The 19513-nt window shown below is 44.3% G+C and overlaps 1 protein-coding gene across 1 annotated transcript in view; it reads right to left on the bottom strand.

The window, feature by feature from the left end:
- Positions 1-19513, bottom strand: part of PCDH15 (protocadherin-related 15) — a gene marked incomplete at its 5' end in the record, with an annotated part of 305454 nt that overhangs the window by 244613 nt on the left and 41328 nt on the right. Inside the window, 3 exons of the mRNA XM_014966628.1 lie at positions 138-217; positions 6166-6298; positions 14462-14655. Of these exons, the coding sequence (XP_014822114.1) occupies positions 138-217; positions 6166-6298; positions 14462-14655 (407 nt within the window). The remainder of the gene's footprint in view (positions 1-137; positions 218-6165; positions 6299-14461; positions 14656-19513) is intronic.

Genomic DNA, 19513 nt, shown 5'->3' with positions numbered 1-19513 from the left:
GCTCTCATTTAACTTTTAAGAGCCAATCTAAGGAACAGCTGAGTATGTCTGATTACAGGTCTTTTCTTCTGCTCTCAGCCCACAGATTCACTTAACTGAAAAGTTACAAGTCTATTTTCTAAGGGTTTTCCACTTACCTTTGAGAGAGATTAAAAACTTGTTGAGGATCTCCATTCTGGATGAGGTATCTTATAGGGTCACCCTCTCTATCAAAAGCCTTTAGGAAAAAAGAGAATAAAGTGAAGTCAGTTACAAAGCTTTCTTTTCTTTCCTTCATTTTATCAACTGGAAAATTAACCCCTGAAGTTCTATTGAAGTTATATACAGGAATGATGCTACCCTCTCTAATGCAACAGTTGTAATTACAGACGAGCTACTTAAAATAAAGGCGTAGCCTATAAAAATTCTTACAATCCAGAGAAATCACAACAACCTGAACACAGACTTTCAAATTACTACTACGCAGAAACACACAGCATCACAAGTATGAAATTCAGGCTGTATTCAATTACTTTCATTTTCGTGCAGCTACAGACTGATGAGACTGAACATTTTGTTTCCTTTGTTCCTATTCTTTATTTCCACTTCTTATCCAGATTCTTCTTTCCACTAGTTTAGCAGAATCCAAATACTTTTGCTGATGCTCCATTGAGCAGTGTGGACATCGCAGCACTCACCCTCTACCATGATTTGCTTTTGGGGGGATGAAGATCAGGTGAGACTTTCAGGAAGACTAATAAGAGCACCAAAACAAGTATATTCCACCTATTAGATGATAAAATAGCTTTTCAGAAGTTGAGTAAACTACTTTTGAAGTTCAGTTTCCGCTAATCTATTTCCAAAACTGGCCATGTAATTGTTACTTTTTCAGCCAAGTGCACACACATCTTTTCCCTAAAAGAGTATGAGGTGCTTTTCAGAGAAAATACCACCTACTGAACTGTCTCCCAGCTGCACCTATTTAGCATTCAAAATCTAAAGTGATTAGGCATGTTAACACAGGAAAAAACAGCAAAAAAAAACTGCTATGAGAATTGCAAGAAGGCCAACCAACAAGTTCAAGGAAGGATTTAATAGGAGACAGGTCAAAATTAAAAAGTAGATAAGGAGAGAGTATTTTTGTGGTTTTCATATTTTCAACAACCATCCTTTTTCTTATCTATTTTTCCACAAGCATTTCCTGTAAATGACAGTCAAGAACTGTGTAGCTAGAACCATCTAAAAAGCAGTTCTTAACACACACACACAAAAAACAAACCCAAGAAAAAACCCACCACCCACCCATCACCCCCTCACCCCCCAATGTGAAGAACAGAAGCACAAACTTCCCCAGTGTGCGGGCAGAAGAGGAAATCCAGCAGGAGATCAACTTGCCTTAACCAAAGGAAGAGTATAGAAAATAGTGGCGAAATCAGATGAAGAGGACCAGTATAAAGAAAAAGCAAGCACAACTGTATGGGGACAAAGTCAGAAGTCGAGGCAAAATTGTAATAGAAACAGAAAAGAACACAAAGGATAAGAAAGAAATGTTTAAATTACAGAGGAAACTTGAGGAGTGTGGGACATTGCCACAGTACAAAAGCAGAAAGAATGTTGTTGAGAAGGTCAAGGAGCCAACACTTGTGTTGCAGCTGCAATCAAGCAGCTAACTAAATTAACTGTCTCAACAAAGGGGTAAAACCTCAGATGAGAATAGGGAAAGAATAAGGCAGAGGATACGTACACAAATAGAGCATCTTTAAATCATCTGCTGAAATTAAAGCCTGATGAAATTCATCCTAGTGTAGAAAATCGTGGGCTGAAGCAATCTAAAAGCCATTAGCAGTTTTCTTTGAAAACTCACAAACGTGCTGAAGGGCAAACACAAGGTACATCTTTCGCAGAGGAATGAGCCAGGAAATCACAGCACAGACAGGTAGAGCTCAATTCCCAGAAAACTACAAATAATCAAATTATTTGTAAATACCAGCGATGACAATATGGAGATGGATAACACAAGGCTGAATTTTTCAAGAACAAAGTATGCCGAAGCAATCTAATCTTCTTTTAGACCAGGAGAACAGACCTGGTAAATAGGGAAAAAGCTGTGGATGTAATAATGCATCTGAGCCGTAGCGAGGCTGTTCCCATTGCCTTCTGCCACATTTTCACAAACAAGTTTAGACACCGTGGTCTCCAAACGGGAGATGGGATTAAGCAAGAGCAAAACTGATCATAAAAATGAAGGTCAAACAGCAGTGGATGGCATTTAGTATTGACTGATTTCTGCAAAGGTGTGTATCTCTGTTCCAATACCGATCAGTATTTTCATTAACACCACCAGGGATCGAATAGAGAATTGGTTTATAAAATCCACGGATGGCACTGAGTGACAGGAGGTGTCAGCACGTTGGAGGGTGCAAGCAGAAGATGTTCTTATGCCAAAGATATGAACGGTCAGAAAAGACAAGTGAAAAAATTTCAGCCAAGAATACGAAACTGTACAAATACTGGATGCAGAAAATCTTACTAGCTGGTATCTCTGAGGACTACCATAAATACTAAATCACCAGAGTCACGTTGTTGCTTCTACCCTTACTGGTCTTTTGTATTCTTTTTAGCTTACCTGCCCTCACTTCACATTTATGGGTATCCCAGAGATTTGTTTATGGTCCATATTCATTCCTAACAAGTCAGGAGACTTTCAAAAAGACAGAAAATAAAAGACTGGTTCTAGTTCATTTCATTTCATTTTCTCCCTGTGTCCAAAAAACCCATACACTTCAATCAACATACTTAAATAAACAGGGGAAAAGCTTATAATTTTTTAAAAAAACTCCTGCTTTCTTTAAAGCCAAAGAACATCAAGTTATTATGTACATAAGAAAAACACTGAAGACGTGCACATGAGAAAAAAGCAACCTATACCTACTGTTTTCCAGACCAATTGTACACAGTGACTTCATAAATTGTGCACAATGATTTCATGTTGCTTCCTTGTTCAGCACGTAACGGGACCATGATAATGGTCCTATTTGTTTTGCAGACTCCCAGAAAAATTACACCATTTGCATATTTTAATTAATAATGGCTGGCAAAACATGAAGCAATAAATGCCTCCCAGGCATGCAATAAACTTTGAGGTTTATTTACAAATTAATACTGTGGAGATCATTTAATACTGAATTACTTAATCTCAAATGTTATTAATTAAAACACCAGTCACAATCAGCTGGGTACACATAAAATAACTAATAGTGTAAGAGAAAAAAATATAACGTTCCATCATCTGCATGAAAAATTTTAATGGAAAAGGAGAAGGTACATTTTGTTTTAAGGACAGGTATTTTAAAGTCTAATAGGCAAATTTAAAATAGCTGCATTTGCATTGTTATTGACACTGATGTTTCACAGCTCTTCAGATTTGCTCGCTCAGGAATATTTAAAGTAACTTTTGTGCTCTCTCCCAGTATTTGTAATCCTCACACTGTGTGCAACACTAACAAAATATTATTAAGAATAGCCTCTGAAACTTACTGCACCAACCCAAAATACCTTGGACCTTAAGTCTAAACCACTTAATGTATTGATAAGACTACTCATGAAAGAACAAGTCAGTGTGAAAATTTACACATGAAATCACTTGTTAAATATTTGAGGTCTGGTAACATTCCACATTACCTATGGAACACAGGCAATACCTTAAGCTACTGTTAGAATTCCACAAAAAAACCCCCAGATGAAGCAAAATGACTAACTGCTAACTTTCTGTTTGCCTGGAAAAAACAGCGCAAGACTTCATAAGCTTAAATCCTCAGTCTATGAATGTTTAAAATGTCCTGGCCAATTTTACACAGGGAATAAAAAAAGATGAGGACAGAAATATACTCTGCACAATGAAAGTCCTTTAATACAGATGGGTGTATTAATGCAGAATGAGGTGGTTGAACTTGAGATTTCAGGTCCAGGACCACCAGCCCTACAAGAGATACAGTCTTTGACTAATCCCCAAGAGATGAAGCTGCACATATTTGTGATTTAAGTATTTTCTACAGTCTTTGACTAATCCCCAAGAGATGAACATATTTGTGATTTAAGTATTTTTCATAAACAGAAAATGTCTAGCTTAATTCAAGTCATGCATAGCATGTTGGTAATATAAGATAAATCTACACGGCAGTAACAATAAGTAGAAGACAACAGTTCCTATGCATTCCCAAAGCTCTTAGGACTAGCCGATGCATTTCACTCTTTCCCAAACAGAGTAACTTCTAGCTTAATTCAAGTCCTGCATAGCATGTTGGTAATATAAGATAAATCTACACGGCAGTAACAATAAGTAGAAGACAACAGTTCCTATGCATTCCCAAAGCTCTTAGGACTAGCCGATGCGTTTCACTCTCTCCCAGAGTAACACATCATTTCTGGAAATCTTGGGCATGTAGCAAGAGAACATCCACTGCTGTATCACCAAAATGCTCACCAGCATCCTGGCTCGGAGAGTAACTGGCGTTACCACTCTGCATCTCCCCTGCCCTGCCTGGCACAGGCGGTCTCTCCCAGATCTACCCAGCACACCTTACCAGGGATCATTTGAAAAGGAAAACAAAAGCTAGGTAAAATCTTTGGGGTTTAGTGAAACATTAAAGCAGGTGGATTATTCCAATAATGAGGTTCGCCTTCTAACCAATATAAATTGTGTTAAATCCTGAAATACTAAAACCTGCTAATGGTTTTTCTGCCTCCAAAGGCAGGCCTGCAGCCATATATTCCAGCACCTGTCAAGTAAACACCTATGTTTCTGTTTCTCAGCATGCTCCTGGCTCCCACTACTCTTTGGGATTTCCAAAACCCAGTGTCTCCCCCCAGTGAGGAGAAGGCTCCTGAGCAGCATGGCTCCTTGGTTCTGAACTCACGGCAGGCATTGAAGAGGTGCCAGAAGTTAATTGCCAGCACGGAGCTGAATGAGTCACCCTCCCTCAGCACAGGTGACTGCATCAGCTTAACCATCCATAATAATCTTCATCTTTCATAAGCAAATGAAACTTGCCCGTTCACCTGCATCAGTGACTCAATTAGAGTTCCATTATTTCTCACATTTTGGTTTGGTTTATTACTACTTTTTTTTTTCCTGCGCATTTACGGAATGCGCAAAACACACCGAGCCCCACACTTCAGCCGACATGAAGTGACCTATTTCCACTGAGCTCAGCAGACTACAACAGAGCCACACTGCTTTAAAGCAGATAAGGCTATTGCTCTCTCTGATTTCTGTTTAGCTCAGGTATCTGAAGTCTTCTTCCTTTGAATGGCTTTATATGAAATCCGAATAATGCTATAATGTTTGCAGGAGCCACACTCAGGAGAGCATCTGTACTGAGTTTATTGCTTTAGACTTGAGGCCGTAATTACTTCATAATAATTTTAAGGTCCTGATCCCCCCAAAAACATCTGAAGAGTTGTAATTTATCTACCCATCTTGCACAGCTGGCTTTCAAGACAGGTGGACAGAACACAGCGCAGCAAAAGCCTAGGGAGCAGTATATAAGCCAGGGGAAAGCTGCTACATTAACCATGCAGCAGAGAAGCAACCTGGGTCTGCAAACTCTGTCTGGGCAGCATTATTTGTAAGCAATGTGCTTTCACTGCTTCCACTGGCAGAGAGATTTTGGGGGGTTGGTTAGCACAGGGACCTCTGCTTTTTGTTAGCCTCTTAACAGCAGTTGTTCCATACACCAAGGGGAGTACATCTCTTCAGATGCTTTTCAAAAACCAACAGGCTAAAGAAGGACAAGCGCCAAAAATCTTGCTGAAATTCCACGTGAATTAGGGGTGGAAAGTCCCGTGCTCCTCTGATTTTATGGCAAACACATATATAAAGATTTTAACATAAGAAATCACAGGCCTTTTGCATTTTGAGAGATTCATGGATTTTTTTTTCTCATGTACTTCAGTCCCATATGCAGCCTATAGTACCTTTCAGCACATTTAACGCAAAAAAAAGAAGTTACAGAAATATCCAAGCACTCTTCCTATATGGTCCATGTAAAAGGGGCTAGCTATTATAATGAAATAATTTTCAGTCCCTATAAATTGTTCTTTCCCCCGTATGCAAGGACTGGGCTCTGCGTGGCATGGGCACAGACAGAAGGGAGGTGGTAAAGGCTTCCAGGGAAGCATCTGTACCTGCAGGTTTAACAAAACGGCTCCAATCCTCATGGCCTCGCTGACTTCCAGGCTGTACATCAGCTGGGGAAAGCGAGGAGGGCTCTGGTTGTTGGGTGGAAGGACCTCAATGTAAACAGTAGTAATAGAGCTCCTGTAACACAGGAAGAAAAAGAAGTCAAAGCCAGTCAAAGTCAATAAATCAATAAGCACAAGCAACCAACAATATCTATTTTATACACTGTGTGTTCTCTAGCTCTGACAACCTCCCTTTGGTCCTTTAAAAGCTTCAGGACATATTTTTCATTCTGCATCCAAAAAAAAAAAAGCAGGCTGCCACATTAACGGAAGAAAAGCTAAATAATTTCTTTAAAAGTAGCCCAAATGTTCTTTGTTCTTACAAAGCAGTAAGATATCAGTGCACACTCCACAGACAAAGATGACTCATCATCCCCTGGTGATACTGTGTCCTCTAGAAGAGCATCACAGATTCCGAGATGGTAACTGCTCCTGCCATGCACAATATCCACCCCGGAGCATCCCTGCTGTTGTTTGGTTTGCTAAGTTTCTTTGGAAGAGGGGGAAGAGAAAGCATTGCTGCAATGGTGGGAGAAGACTGATGTACACAACTCTGTAACAGGCTGCCTTAGTGCTGTGGCTCACACAAATAAACCCAAGGAGACTTCAACAAATAAACCCAAGGAGACTCCAGTGAGCCACGGCAACACAGGAGACTGCAAAACCCACTGAGGAAACCCGGCAAACCCTTCAACTGCACCGATCCTAACCCAAATACACTGCAAAGAGCACTCCAGTTTGCAAGGTGAAGGCTCTTCTGGGAGCACTGGCACTCACCACCCACCCTGCAAAGACCATGCTGTAGACCCAACTGCTCCAAATTGAGAAAGGGAGCCAAAAGCCTCCCTAAAGTTCAAAGAGAGATTCAAAATATGGTTTAAAGGGACCTTTCTCCTACATCTTTGCTCAGCTAGCCCATCTGCCTTCTCTCCTGTGTGCTAAGGGAGTACCCGTGTCCCAGAAGAAAATCCTGAGGAGAGCGTGTCACACTGCAAGGACACATGTCCTCCACATAGCCCTTTGACAAAGCTGGGAAATCTCTGGGCTGCAGGAAAGAAACCTCTTCAGGACAAAGGATTTGCCCCAAATTATTTTTTTCTGGGGGGCTAGTGGTGGGTGGGTTGAGAATCAAAACATGCCCACACAATGAGCTGCTTCTTGCAGGGCTAGAAAACTCAGGAGTATTTTTAGAGACTCCCACCAGAGTTTACCAGGTATCCTATAGTTTAAACAGCATCTGTGTTCACTGATACAGTTCATTAAATACCAAAATGACACGTCACTGATTAATATTGTTCCTTAGCTGTTTGGGACTCTGACCAAGCGCCATCACTGCTGTGCTATGGGTGCTTCATACCACCCTTTGCCAGCAGGTTTTAAAACAGAATCACAGAATCTTCTAGGTTGGAAGGGACCTCAAAGATCATCTTGTCCAACTGTCAACCCAACTGACAAAAATAGACACCCACACAACAAACAAGGAGCACCATCACTAAACCAGACCTCCCAGCACTTCATCAACCCGTCTTTTGAACACCTCCAGGGATGGGGCCTCAACCACTTCCCTGGGCAGCCCATTCCAATGCCTGATAACCCTTTCAGTGAAAAAATTTTTCCTAATATCCAGCCTGAACCTCCCCTGGCGCAACTTGAGGCCACTTCCTCTTGTCCTGTCGCCTGTGACTTGAGAGAAGAGACCGACCCCCATCTCTCTACACCCTCCTTTCAGGGAGTTGTAGAGAGCAATAAGGTCTCCCCTCAGCCTCCTCTTCTCCAGGCTGAATAACCCCAGCTCCCTCAGCCTCTCCTCGTAAGACTTATTCTCCAGACCCCTCACCATCTTTGTCGCCCTTCTCTGGACCCGCTCCAGCACCTCAATGTCTTTTTTATGGTAGGGGGCCCAAAACTGGACCCAGCCCTTCAGGTGGGGCCTCACCAGTGCCCAGCACAGGGGGACCATCACCTCCCGAGTCCTCCTCCCCACGCTGTTCCTGACCCAGGCCAGGATGCTGGTGGCCTTCTTGGCCACCTGGGCACACTGCTGGCTCCTGTTCAGCCCACAGGCCACCAACACCCCCAGGGCCTTTTCTGCCAGGCAGCTCCAGCCACTCTGCCCCCAGCCTGGAGCGCTGCAGGGGCCCCGTTGGTGGGACCCAAGGGCAGGACCCGGCACTTGGCCTTGTTGAACCCCATCCCATTGGCCTCGGCCCATCCATCCAGCCTGTCCAGATCCCTCTGCAAAGCCTCTCTGCCCTCCAGCAGGTCGACACTCCCACCCAGCTTGGTGTTGTCTGCGAACTTACTGAGGGTGCACTCGATCACCTCGCGCCGCTGACTGTAGCTGGGCAGACCATGGTTGTAACACCGCGACAGACAGCTACGCTGGAGGGGCTGTGTCACCCACCACCCTCACCATGCTCTGAGATAACCACCTGTGAACACCCCCTCCAGGACAAGTCCCATCCGTAGGTACCTGCTGCAGAAGGGGCACATCCACCCATGCAGCCCATGCTCCACCAGGATTTAAGAAAGGGAAAAAACACCAAACGGGAGAAGAATGAGAGGAAAAAAGCATTGAGGAACAGCACTGTGAGCACCGAGGAGGAGGAGGAGGAGGTGGTTGTGGTGCTCCGGATGCCAGAGCAAAGACTCCCTTGGAGCCTGGGGTGAGACCTCGGTGGGGCATGGGAAGGTGTGGGGAGGAAGGACCAACAGAGCAGGGCTGTTCAGGACCAACCCCATCCCCTGCACTGCCCACAGGCAGGGGAGCTGCGAATGAAGGAGTGAAGTTGAGCCTGGGAAAAAGGGAGCACTGCTGGTTTGGTTTTTATCTATTTCTCATCATCTAAATCTATTTTAATCAGCAGTTAAGTTAAATTAATTTTCCTCAAGTCAAGTCTAATCTCTATGTCTTCATCTTGAGAAGGACCTGGGGGTGCTGGTCGACTGTCGGCTGAACAGGAGCCAGCAGTGTGCCCAGGTGGCCAAGAAGGCCACCAGCATCCTGGCCTGTGTCAGGAACAGCGTGGGGAGGAGGACTTGGGAGGTGATGGTCCCCCTGTCCTGGGCACTGGTGAGACCCCACCTCGAGGGCTGTGTCCAGTTTTGGGCCCCCCACCACAAGAAAGACATTGAGGGGCTGGAGCGGGTCCAGAGAAGGGCAACGGAGCTGGTGAGGGGTCTGGAGAGCAAGTCTTATGAGGAGAGGCTGAGGGAGCTGGGGGTGTTGAGCCTGGAGAAGAGGAGGCTGAGAGGAGACCTTCTGGCTCTCTCCAACTCCCTGAAAGGAGGGTGTAGCCGGGGGGGGTCGGTCTCTTCTCCCAAGTTACAGATGAGAGGACAAGGGGTAATGGGTTCAAGTTGCGACAGGGTAGGTTTAGACTGGACATTAGGAAACAATTCTTCACAGAGAGAGTGGTTGGGCATTGGAATGGGCTGCCCAGGGAGGGGGTTGAGTCACCATCCCTGGCTGTGTTTAAGAACCGTTTAGATGTGGTGTTGGGGGATATGGTGTAGGGGAGAACTTTAGAGTAGGGTGGATGGTTGGACTCGATGATCCCGAGGGTCCCTTCCAGCCTAGATGATTCTGTGATTCTGTGATCTTGCTTTCTGACCTTATTTTCTCCCCTGTCCTGTTGAGGAGGGAGAGTGGCAGGGCGGGTATCTAACAGCTGACCAAGGTCAACCCACCACTTGTACGTTAACAATTAATACCAGCTGACTCTAATGAGCCTTCAATGTTAAACTGCTCCACTGCTAGCCGTGTTGTGACAGCCTGGCAAACATCCCTCAGCGCCCCAAGCCCCTGGCTACCAGCTAGTCCAGGGCAACCCCAAACTCCTCACAGATGCTGATGCTGTAGATGCTGCCTTGCTACAGCTGTGTCTCTTTGGAGCGAGTGCCAGATTCACTTCCACCTACAAATGCAGGAAATGAGGATCTTCCTGCTTGGAACATAATAGGCAGGTCCTCGTTTGATTTAATCACCTTTTAAATAAGCACGTAACTGGCACTGAAATGCACTGGTGAATGGTAAAGCCTTACCATCTATCATACACTTGAGCATTTAAGAAGCTGAACTTGCAGAAGACTGACTCAACGGATACAAAAGAAAACCAGCGTGATCAAGGGAAGACAGACAATTACAGCTAAAGCTGATCATTCGGTGTCAATTACCTCCTTATATACTTACATACTGCAGTCACTTTCCTCTCTATTTTAAGATACTGCCTCATAACCCACTAATCTTTCTGAATCCATGTTCCACACTTACATTGTTGGAGTCAAAAAAATAAATACCATCACCAAATGGCTCATCAACAGGCACAAAGGGGCAGCAGACAAAATACCACTTGAGCACTGGGGCTGTGTACTTTCTCAGGGTAGCTGCTGTCTGGGTATGATACACACATCCAAATGGTTGCAGTTTAGTGTGCATTTTTCTTCCACTGCTGAATATTTAATAATAACATATAATTCTGCATCATTTTCTTCCTGATCCTGCTACATAATACCCAAGCTGATTTATTGTCTATCAAACTCTAAAAAAACCCCAATTGTTTCTGTTCATCACAACAGTAAGCAAATTTTCTCCAAATCTTTAAGGTAAGATCACAAAAGTAAAGCATTAGTAGTCTGCAAACTAAAAGCACCGTAACATCAAACAGCTACTTCTTCTCATTTCCAATCCATTTTTGATCACAGTAAGCAAATTTTCTCCAAATCTTTAAGATCACAAAAGTAAAGCACTAGTAGTCTGCAAACTAAAAGCACCATAACATCAAACAGCTACTTCTCATTTCCAATCCATTTTTGATTAGTGCTTTGCAGTTGTAACCTCTTCCTTTTCTGTGTGCTACATACAGCCCATTTCAGGGGCTGGCAAGATCTACCTTGGCACGGGAAAGGAAAGGAGACAGCACTAAGCCTTCCAGCAATGGCAGTTGGTGCAGAAACTGCTAAACTGAACTATAACTTCAGTTCTAAAAAGCTAAAGTTCATCTTCAAACTTTTATGCTATGTATAAACTTAAGTATACTTAAAGTACTTAAGCGTACTTAAATACACCTCAATAACTTACATTAATGGGGCTTGCTATAGATGGAAACTTTAATGATACTCAGCAAAATATCTTCTTCCATGCACAGTCACCTGCCAAGAATTTAACATCATACCATGCAAAAAAGACACACAGGATGCCTTTAATTTTAAATTTGCGCTTACAAAGGCTACAGTGCTACAGTTCCTGAGCTGGATTGTGTCGTTTGGTCTGTCTTTGTGCATAAGCAAGGGGAGAGCTGAACCCCAGCCAAGGGACACATGGCTCCAGTTAGCTTGGTAAGTCCTGCAGCAGAATCCAGATTTGCGAAAAAACTCTTAATATTTGAAACTACATCTAAATCCTTCATTTATTGATTTTTCTTCCAGGCACACACCTTCCTGCCTGCAGATACATAATAGCTAGGTAGACCAAGCCCATTCCTATTGGTCTCAAATACTGGTTACTGCCTCCCCTAAGGCATCTTGGTGGGGCACTGCCTCCCCTAAGGGCCATGTTGGCCCTCATCACCAAGAGGCCAATGAACTCCTGGGCTGTGTAGGGAAGAGTGTGACCAGTAGGTCAAGGGAGATCATTCTTCCTCTCTACTCCACACTGGGGAGGCCACAACTGGAATCCTGCGTCCAGTTCTGGGCTCCCCAGTTCAAGAGGGACAGGGAACTGCTGGAGAGAGTCCAGCGTAGGGCAACAGAGATGATGGAGGGACTGGAGCATCTCCCTGATGAGGAAAGGCTGAGAGAGCTGGGGCTCTTGAGCCTGGAGAAGAGAAGGCTGAGGGGAGACCTTATCAATGCTGACAAGGATCTAAAGGGTGGGTTGAAGGAGGAGGGAGCCAGACTCTTCTCAGTGGTTCCCAGTGACAGGACGAGGGGCAACGGGCACAAGCTGGACCATGGGAAGTTCCACTCCAATCTGAGGAAGAACTTCTTTGGGGTGAGGGTGGCAGAGCCCTGGAACAGGCTGCCCAGGGAGGGTGTGGAGTCCCCTTCTCTGGAGATCTTCAAGCCCCACCTGGATGCTCCTGAGTGATGTGCTCTGGGCAGCCCTGCTTTGGCAGGGGAGTTGGACTGGATGATCTCTAGAGGTCCCTTCCAACTCTGACAATTCCATGAGTCCATGAACGTAAACCACCTAACACAATGTGACAACTTTGCATTAGGAGGAGCGACAAGTTCCTACAACCCCAACTGTGAGATACTGACCACCTCACAGCCAGAGGGAAGGAACTGAGGAGATGCAAAATGACAGTTTTAAAGACCTCCAAGCTGTAGCTCACATGAGCTCTCTCAGGCTGTTCTCTGTGTGAAATGGCAGGAGGCAGCTTCAGGCACCACCAGCTCATTTTTGGGTTTCCAGTCCTACAGACAGGACATCAGGAAGGCAGCAAAATATTTTTTATCTAACTGTACCTTACCAGACAGTAAGAGTTGTTCACGTTCTTTCTCCATAGCATGTTGCTGATGGTCCAGCAGCCCTCCCCTTGATTTCTTAACCCTCACTGACACAGAAAAAAGAGCTCTGGACCCCAAAACCACCTCAGTTCAAGGCCAGGCTGGCCCTGGGGCCACCTACTGCTGCTACAGGAACACTGCTTAGATGGAGTGGTTTTTTGAACACACGTTAAAAGTTATGAAGCAAATTACATGCTATTAATTCTATAAAAGGGGAGACGAGCAGAAACGACAAGAAAGGAGAGTTTTTCCACTTTTTAAGATTATTGGAATAAAGTAATTTTCAGAGGAGGAAGCACATGCTCCCCACTTATACCATCAGAAGTACATATTTTTAAGCAATATAAAGATTTCTCAAACATAAAAGGAGCTGATAGCAATCACAGCTGTATTGTAGGGGCTACTGTTGTTGGGGCCACGTGGCTGGATTCCGATTATGGGGTTTTTTATTGATTTTTCTCCTCTACTTCAATACTATGCTAGTACTACACAAAAGTAAGTACATAATAGTCTGCAATCTTCTCAGCACTGCTAACAGCCTACCATCAGCCACCCTGAGTGGGTTATCAAGAGAGCAAGCAACAGAGGGAAAGGAGAAGAAAATTTAACCAGAAGACTACGTTACCAGATATTAGTTTTATGAACAATTTAACAATCTGAATACAAAAATGAGGGTTTGAAGACTGCTGAAACCAAATTAGACCATTAACATGGGAACTTTTGAGTATCTGAAAAGTGTTTCCAGTTATTGGAATATGTAATTATAAAATATGTGCAGAACAGTATGAGCAGCTTTCTTGGAGACATGATAGAAGCAACAGGTCCTAAAGAAAAGGCAGTGACTGAAATTCCACTTCTGAGCAATCTTTCTGCCTCACCTTCCCTGTTTGAGGAGAAGAGAAAAGGTTCTGGGAGATTTAAATGCTGGAGACGACTGTTCCTCTCTGCCATCCTCTTTGGACAATGAGGTTGTCACATTTTCAACAGCAGGCTTGGAACACGAGAGCCACTTTTATGCACCCCCCTACCTCGTCATGAAACGACAACATTTGTGCACAATTGCCATATGAAAAACATAAAAGAAGCAGGTAAGTGGCACTTGGTACCCTTACTTTTTTGGAACATGCGAGCATCCTATTCTAACGACACTAAATATGCAGGCTGCTCTGCTTTATCAGCTGGAGGAGAACAGAAATAATTCTGGCAGTGAGAATCAAGGTCTAAGCTGGGGCAGCGATCACCACTGGCACAGCTTGTTAAGTATGTCCCCAGCGTGCCAATCTGGATGACCTTGCACACCCTATACCTGGACAGAAGGTCTCCAGCTCAGCAACCGGACTATTTCTCAGCCTTTCTGCATCACAGCAAGCTGCATTCTGAACAAAAAGCCTCTCCCTTCTCACTCGCTTTCTTCCTCACATCCCTTCACTTCAATTTCTCTTCGCAAATGGTCATGCACAATGACAGCACAACACGTGGACTTTTAAAAAAAATAGGCCATTACAAGCAAATGCAATAATGAAAACTCTGTGTTATAAGGAAAATGTAAATAAGGAACAGAAAGCGAAAGAATTCCAGCATGACACTTTTTCCAAAATGAGATCCTTACACCAAAAAGCACACATTGAACTGCATTCCAGTGAGAGGTCACAGACACAAGGGTGCACCACGCTTCTTACGCCCTGCTAAGCACTGATTACAAAATTAGTTTCATTATAAGATGAATTACCTTCTCTGCGCAGGAGGAGCACTATCAGATGCTTTGACAGTGAGAGCGTAGGATCGCCCCACTGCCAATACAACTCCTGGAGCAATGGTGATAAGGCCTGTTCGGTCATTGATGATGAAGTCTCCCTGATCCCCAGCCAAAATTTCATATACTATCTGTCCATTGGGTCCCTCGTCCGCATCTACAGCGGTGAGCTGCAATTCAAAACCAGAATGTCAGCACACATGGGTCAGTGTTGTATTTTAATAGGTTTTTTTTGTAAGGCAACTCAGCAGGGGGTAGAGGAAGCAGAGGGGAAGCTTGACACCTGTAACATATGCAGTGATTTCTAATTACTGTACAACAAGGATACAATTTAAATGAAGGATAATAGGTGTAGAAAGCATCACAGAGCAGAGAAAAACTGCTTTCCTAATATTGCGAGCAAATTATTTTAAGATACGAAAGAAAACTAATTAAGACCAGGTTTACTCTCTGTGGATTGGAATTTATAGCGCTTCCTATGAAGGCGGGAAGGGGGGAAGAAGATATTTATTGTGTTGCAAATGGAAAAAGAGGATCGTAATTAACTCCTGCAAGTTTCCCATCCCTCTCTACACTCTTCAGGCAACAGCCTCGTTACTGCCAGAAATTCTCATCTCCAGGTCTTGGAGGTGGGAGCCCTCGCAGGGTGGGACTGGAGAACAAGGTTTGTGTTGCTCGTGTGTGCACGTAGGGAGTGGAAGGCCAACAGCAGCTGCTCCCCTCTGGATACACAGGTAGGGAGCACAACCATGCACAACACAGGTGTGCAAGGCTCGTTTCACACAGCGATGTGCCACCACCTCCCTGAAGGGCTGTGTCTTTTGGGGGGGTGATCTCGGCTCCCCTCTGGATACACAGGTAGGGAGCACGACCACGCACAACACAGGTGTGCAAGGGCCATTTCACACCTCCCTGAAGGGCTGTGTCTTTTGGAGGTGTGATCTCAGAGCCGTGGCACAAACACAACGGAGCACGGACCTCTGTGCTTTGTCACCTCTGCCGGGACCGCGGTTACTCCCTCTATATAATTGTACAATTTTGATTCTAAGCATGAACCTAAGGCCTACTATTTTAGCTCCAAATTATAATGATGCATCTAATGAAACGAGGGGGTTCTTATCTTGCCCCTGGGAAAGGCAATGGCTTTATCCCAGCTCCGCAGCGTGCCGTGCTAAATCAACCACGGGCACGCACGCCCAGAATATACAGCTCAGTCTTCATATCTGTTTGCTTTTAGCCATGACTGCCATGTAACCTACTATTTTAGCTCCAAATTATAATGATGCATCTAATGAAACGAGGGGGTTCTTATCTTGCCCCTGGGAAAGGCAATGGCTTTATCCCAGCTCCGCAGCGTGCCGTGCTAAATCAACCACGGGCACGCACGCCCAGAATATACAGCTCAGTCTTCATATCTGTTTGCTTTTAGCCAAGGGCCAATGGCCCCGACTGCCATGGCACAAAGCACACAACTACCAATCTGAGGTTTCACAACAGTCAGGAATACACACAAACACCTCAGTCACGCCAACTGACAGCCCCGTGTCCTAGCTCAGCCCTTCCACCCCTCCTCTTCCTTTACACATACACAGAATAACAGGATTAGAATATAGGATTATACACGCAACGTATAATCCCACAGCAAACTGCTCACAGTGCCTATCGCTTGACTTGGATTATTACAACTAAAATTGCATCTTAATTGTCACCATATTCGGAAACTGAAAATCAGCACAGCGTTTTGTTGCATTTAGGGTCAAAGCACCGAAGTACAACCCAACTACACAAGTACCTCTGGGCTTCCTAAGATGAATTTCTTCTTCCCACAGGGGTTCATGCTGGTATGCACACTGCTTTCTCAGTCGGATCTTAATTTTGTGTGACTGTGTATCACCTCAAACAGCACATGAGACGACAAAAAGCAGCACAAGCAGAGCATCGGGGAGGACACAGCCGCAGCCGGCGGTAGCAGGGCTGCCTGGTACCAACAGCCGTGGAGTAGAAGTGACAGGGAATGATGGCACATCAGGCTCCTGCTGCTCCCAGAGGAGCAGTTTGAGGTGGGAAATGGCAAGGGGCACCAGCAGGTACAGCACCAGAGCCTCCCCTGCCGGGATGCACAAAGCAGCAAGAAATCTCAGCCTCAGAAATGATTCCCTGCAGGGCAACTGAAGTGAGAATGGAATGAAAATAGACGTGTAGCTTCTTGAAAGGTCTCTGCTGGCCTGTCTCCTTTGGCTTCCTTGACACGGACACTCATGCCAGTGGGCAGCATGGCACACAGGATTGCCAGGGCAGGATTTAAGGGTAACACAGGATAACACGAAACCTCAGCGACAACTGTGAAGCCAATGGCAGCATCAACAGACGTGACCTCAGCCAGGGCCAGCCAACACAGCAGGCTAAATGTCTCCTGCCAGACAGCCTTTTCTCATCCCGGTGACACTCTCCAAGTTGACAGCAGAAGTTGATCTAGCTGCTTTAAAGGGTAATCTCAACTCTTTATGCACATAGACTCAGTGACTTATGAAATTTCGTATGTAATACAAAAACCAAGAACTAAGCCAACCATAGCTGAAACAGAATAAATTAATTGAAATGCTAAAAGATAAGTGATTTAGAAGTACTAAGGGAAGTGGGGTTTACATTCTTTGTTAGGAGTGCAAGCTATTACTGCTGTTGGGGACTGACTGAGTTACTTTATGGAGGACGAGTGCAAGCTATTACTGCTGTTGGGGACTGAGTTACTTTATGAAGGACCTACCATTTTTAACATGGCATAGGCTGTACACAGTATTCATCAACTGGAAACCATGGTAGATATTTCTCTCCTGAGCTAATCTGTGTTCTGCTGCTTTCACACAGAGGTGATCCAAAGCAAATTTCCAACAGAGAAGCATTTAAACTTAAAGTCAGCTTAGATAAATTAAATTTCTTTGTCATAGATGCCTCTTTCCAGCAATCCAGACTCATCACTGGTGCGCTCGAATTAGCAAATCTTCTTAATTCACCCTCCTATACTATTTTGAGACATCCCATAATCTATGAAACACAGAATAAACCCTTGAAATACCACTCAAAAAAATCATCAAGCAGAGATAACGTCCTCTTAGAAGTTTAAAAAACAAATTAATATCCATGTGTTACTTTTTGAGAACATTTCTGTCTCATTCTGTATTTCCTTTTGAAATTCTGAAAAAAGTCATCCTACGAAGACTGTACTTTTGTAACATGCTTTACATTCCATCCATATGATGTCTTGAGATACCAATATATTAACGTGCAATGGTCAGAGTCAACACACCAAAATTCAGCATATAACCCAGACTTTCACCACCCTCTCAGGGTTTAGAGCTTAAAGCTCTCTCCAACTCCTTTTCCTTCCACTCATTCTATAGTTTTACACACAACTGAATGTGTTCATTAACCTCGCAAAGAGAAACTATCAAACTCAGTGACATAGTTAAGAAAAGTGCTGCTATAACCTTCTCTGCTGAACTTCAAAAGTAACACACACAAATAGATAAATAAAGGCTTTATGCAAAATACGAGGTCCTAAGGATGTAACGACAGGATTTGGACCAAGGCCAGTTTTTACTGTGACGACATGAACATGGATATTAACTGACTACGCAAGTACATAGATTAATTAGGTTCATTAAACTTACAAATACTGAATGCTTAAAAAGATAAGTGATTTGAATAACGTTTTGGGGGCAAAACCAGGAATCAAACATAGAATTAAATAGAATTAAAGTCAAATAGCTGCCATAATATATGGCTCCTATAACCATGTATGGTTCTCCAGCTGTTCCAAACCGATAGAGCTTCATAGTTAACAAGATTTGAGAAACACAGTCTAAAATATACAGAAAGAAGTATAAAGCAAGACTTATTTTACTTTCCCAAGAATTTTTTGCATCCGGCAGTATCAGCTTCATTACACTAAAATTTAATGTATTGAAAGTTTTGCAAAATAGGCACAAATTGTGCTGCAGCAAGAAGTGGTTTTCTTGGAAGGAGACTTACAATGATGGCCTTACAGCTTATAGTGACCTTCCTTGTCACTATATAAGCTCTGTTCAGACTCGCTTTATACTTGCAGGAAACTGGACTTCAACATTTGAGCTGCAAACTTTCTGCAGCAACACTTTCAGTGACCTTGCCCTAACCAGATGAAGTGATTATCCACCTTTCCAGTAACCCTACATTTATCAACAAAACCTTCGCCAAAGGTGGTCTGACTCGCGCTGACCTAGAGCGAATACAGCAGAAACCATGAGCCCCATCAGTCTGCCTGCCAACAGCTACCTTTCAAACAAGTGTTCCAGTCAAGTGAGGGCAAGGCTTCAGAGCCACGTCCAGCAGACATTTATGTTGTATAACAGTGCCAAGGAAACAGTCCCATTGCTCTACGGAGCAGCACAGCAGTGAGAAATGCTGGGCTGACAGAACTTAGATGGAACTACATACCCTCCTCATCCCTCTGGGGCTCAGCAGTACAACTGAGCCATTGGCTTCACCAGGAAAAGCAGTATCACAGAGTCACAGAATGATATGGGGTTGGAAGGGACCTCTGGAGATCATCTAGTCCAACCCCCTGCCAAAGCAGGTCCACCCAGAGCAGGTCCCACAGGAACGTGTCCAGGTGGGTTTGGAATGTCTCCAGAGAAGGAGACTCCACCACCTCCCTGGGCAGCATCTTCCAGTGCTCTGCCACCCTCACAGGAAAGAAGTTCCTCCTCATCTTTAGATGGAACTTCTTATGTTCAATTCTGTTCCCGTTCCCGCCTGTCCTGTCCCTGGGCACCACTGAAAAAAGCCTGGCCCCATCCTCCTGACACCCACCCTTGAAGTACTTATAGGCCTTGATCAGATTCCCCCTCAGTCTTCTCTTCTCCAGTCTAAAAAGCCCCAAGTCCCTCAGCCTTTCCTCCTAAGAGAGATGCTCTCATCCACTCATCATCTTTGTAGCCTCTGCTGCACCCTCTCCAGCAGTTCCATGCCTGGAGAATATTGAATATTCTG

The sequence above is a fragment of the Calidris pugnax genome, unplaced genomic scaffold (assembly GCF_001431845.1).
Source record: "Calidris pugnax isolate Ruff unplaced genomic scaffold, ASM143184v1 scaffold53, whole genome shotgun sequence".
Classification (NCBI taxonomy): domain Eukaryota; kingdom Metazoa; phylum Chordata; class Aves; order Charadriiformes; family Scolopacidae; genus Calidris; species Calidris pugnax.
The sequence above is the reverse complement of the archived record's forward strand: the minus strand, read 5'-3'. Positions and strand labels throughout refer to the sequence as shown.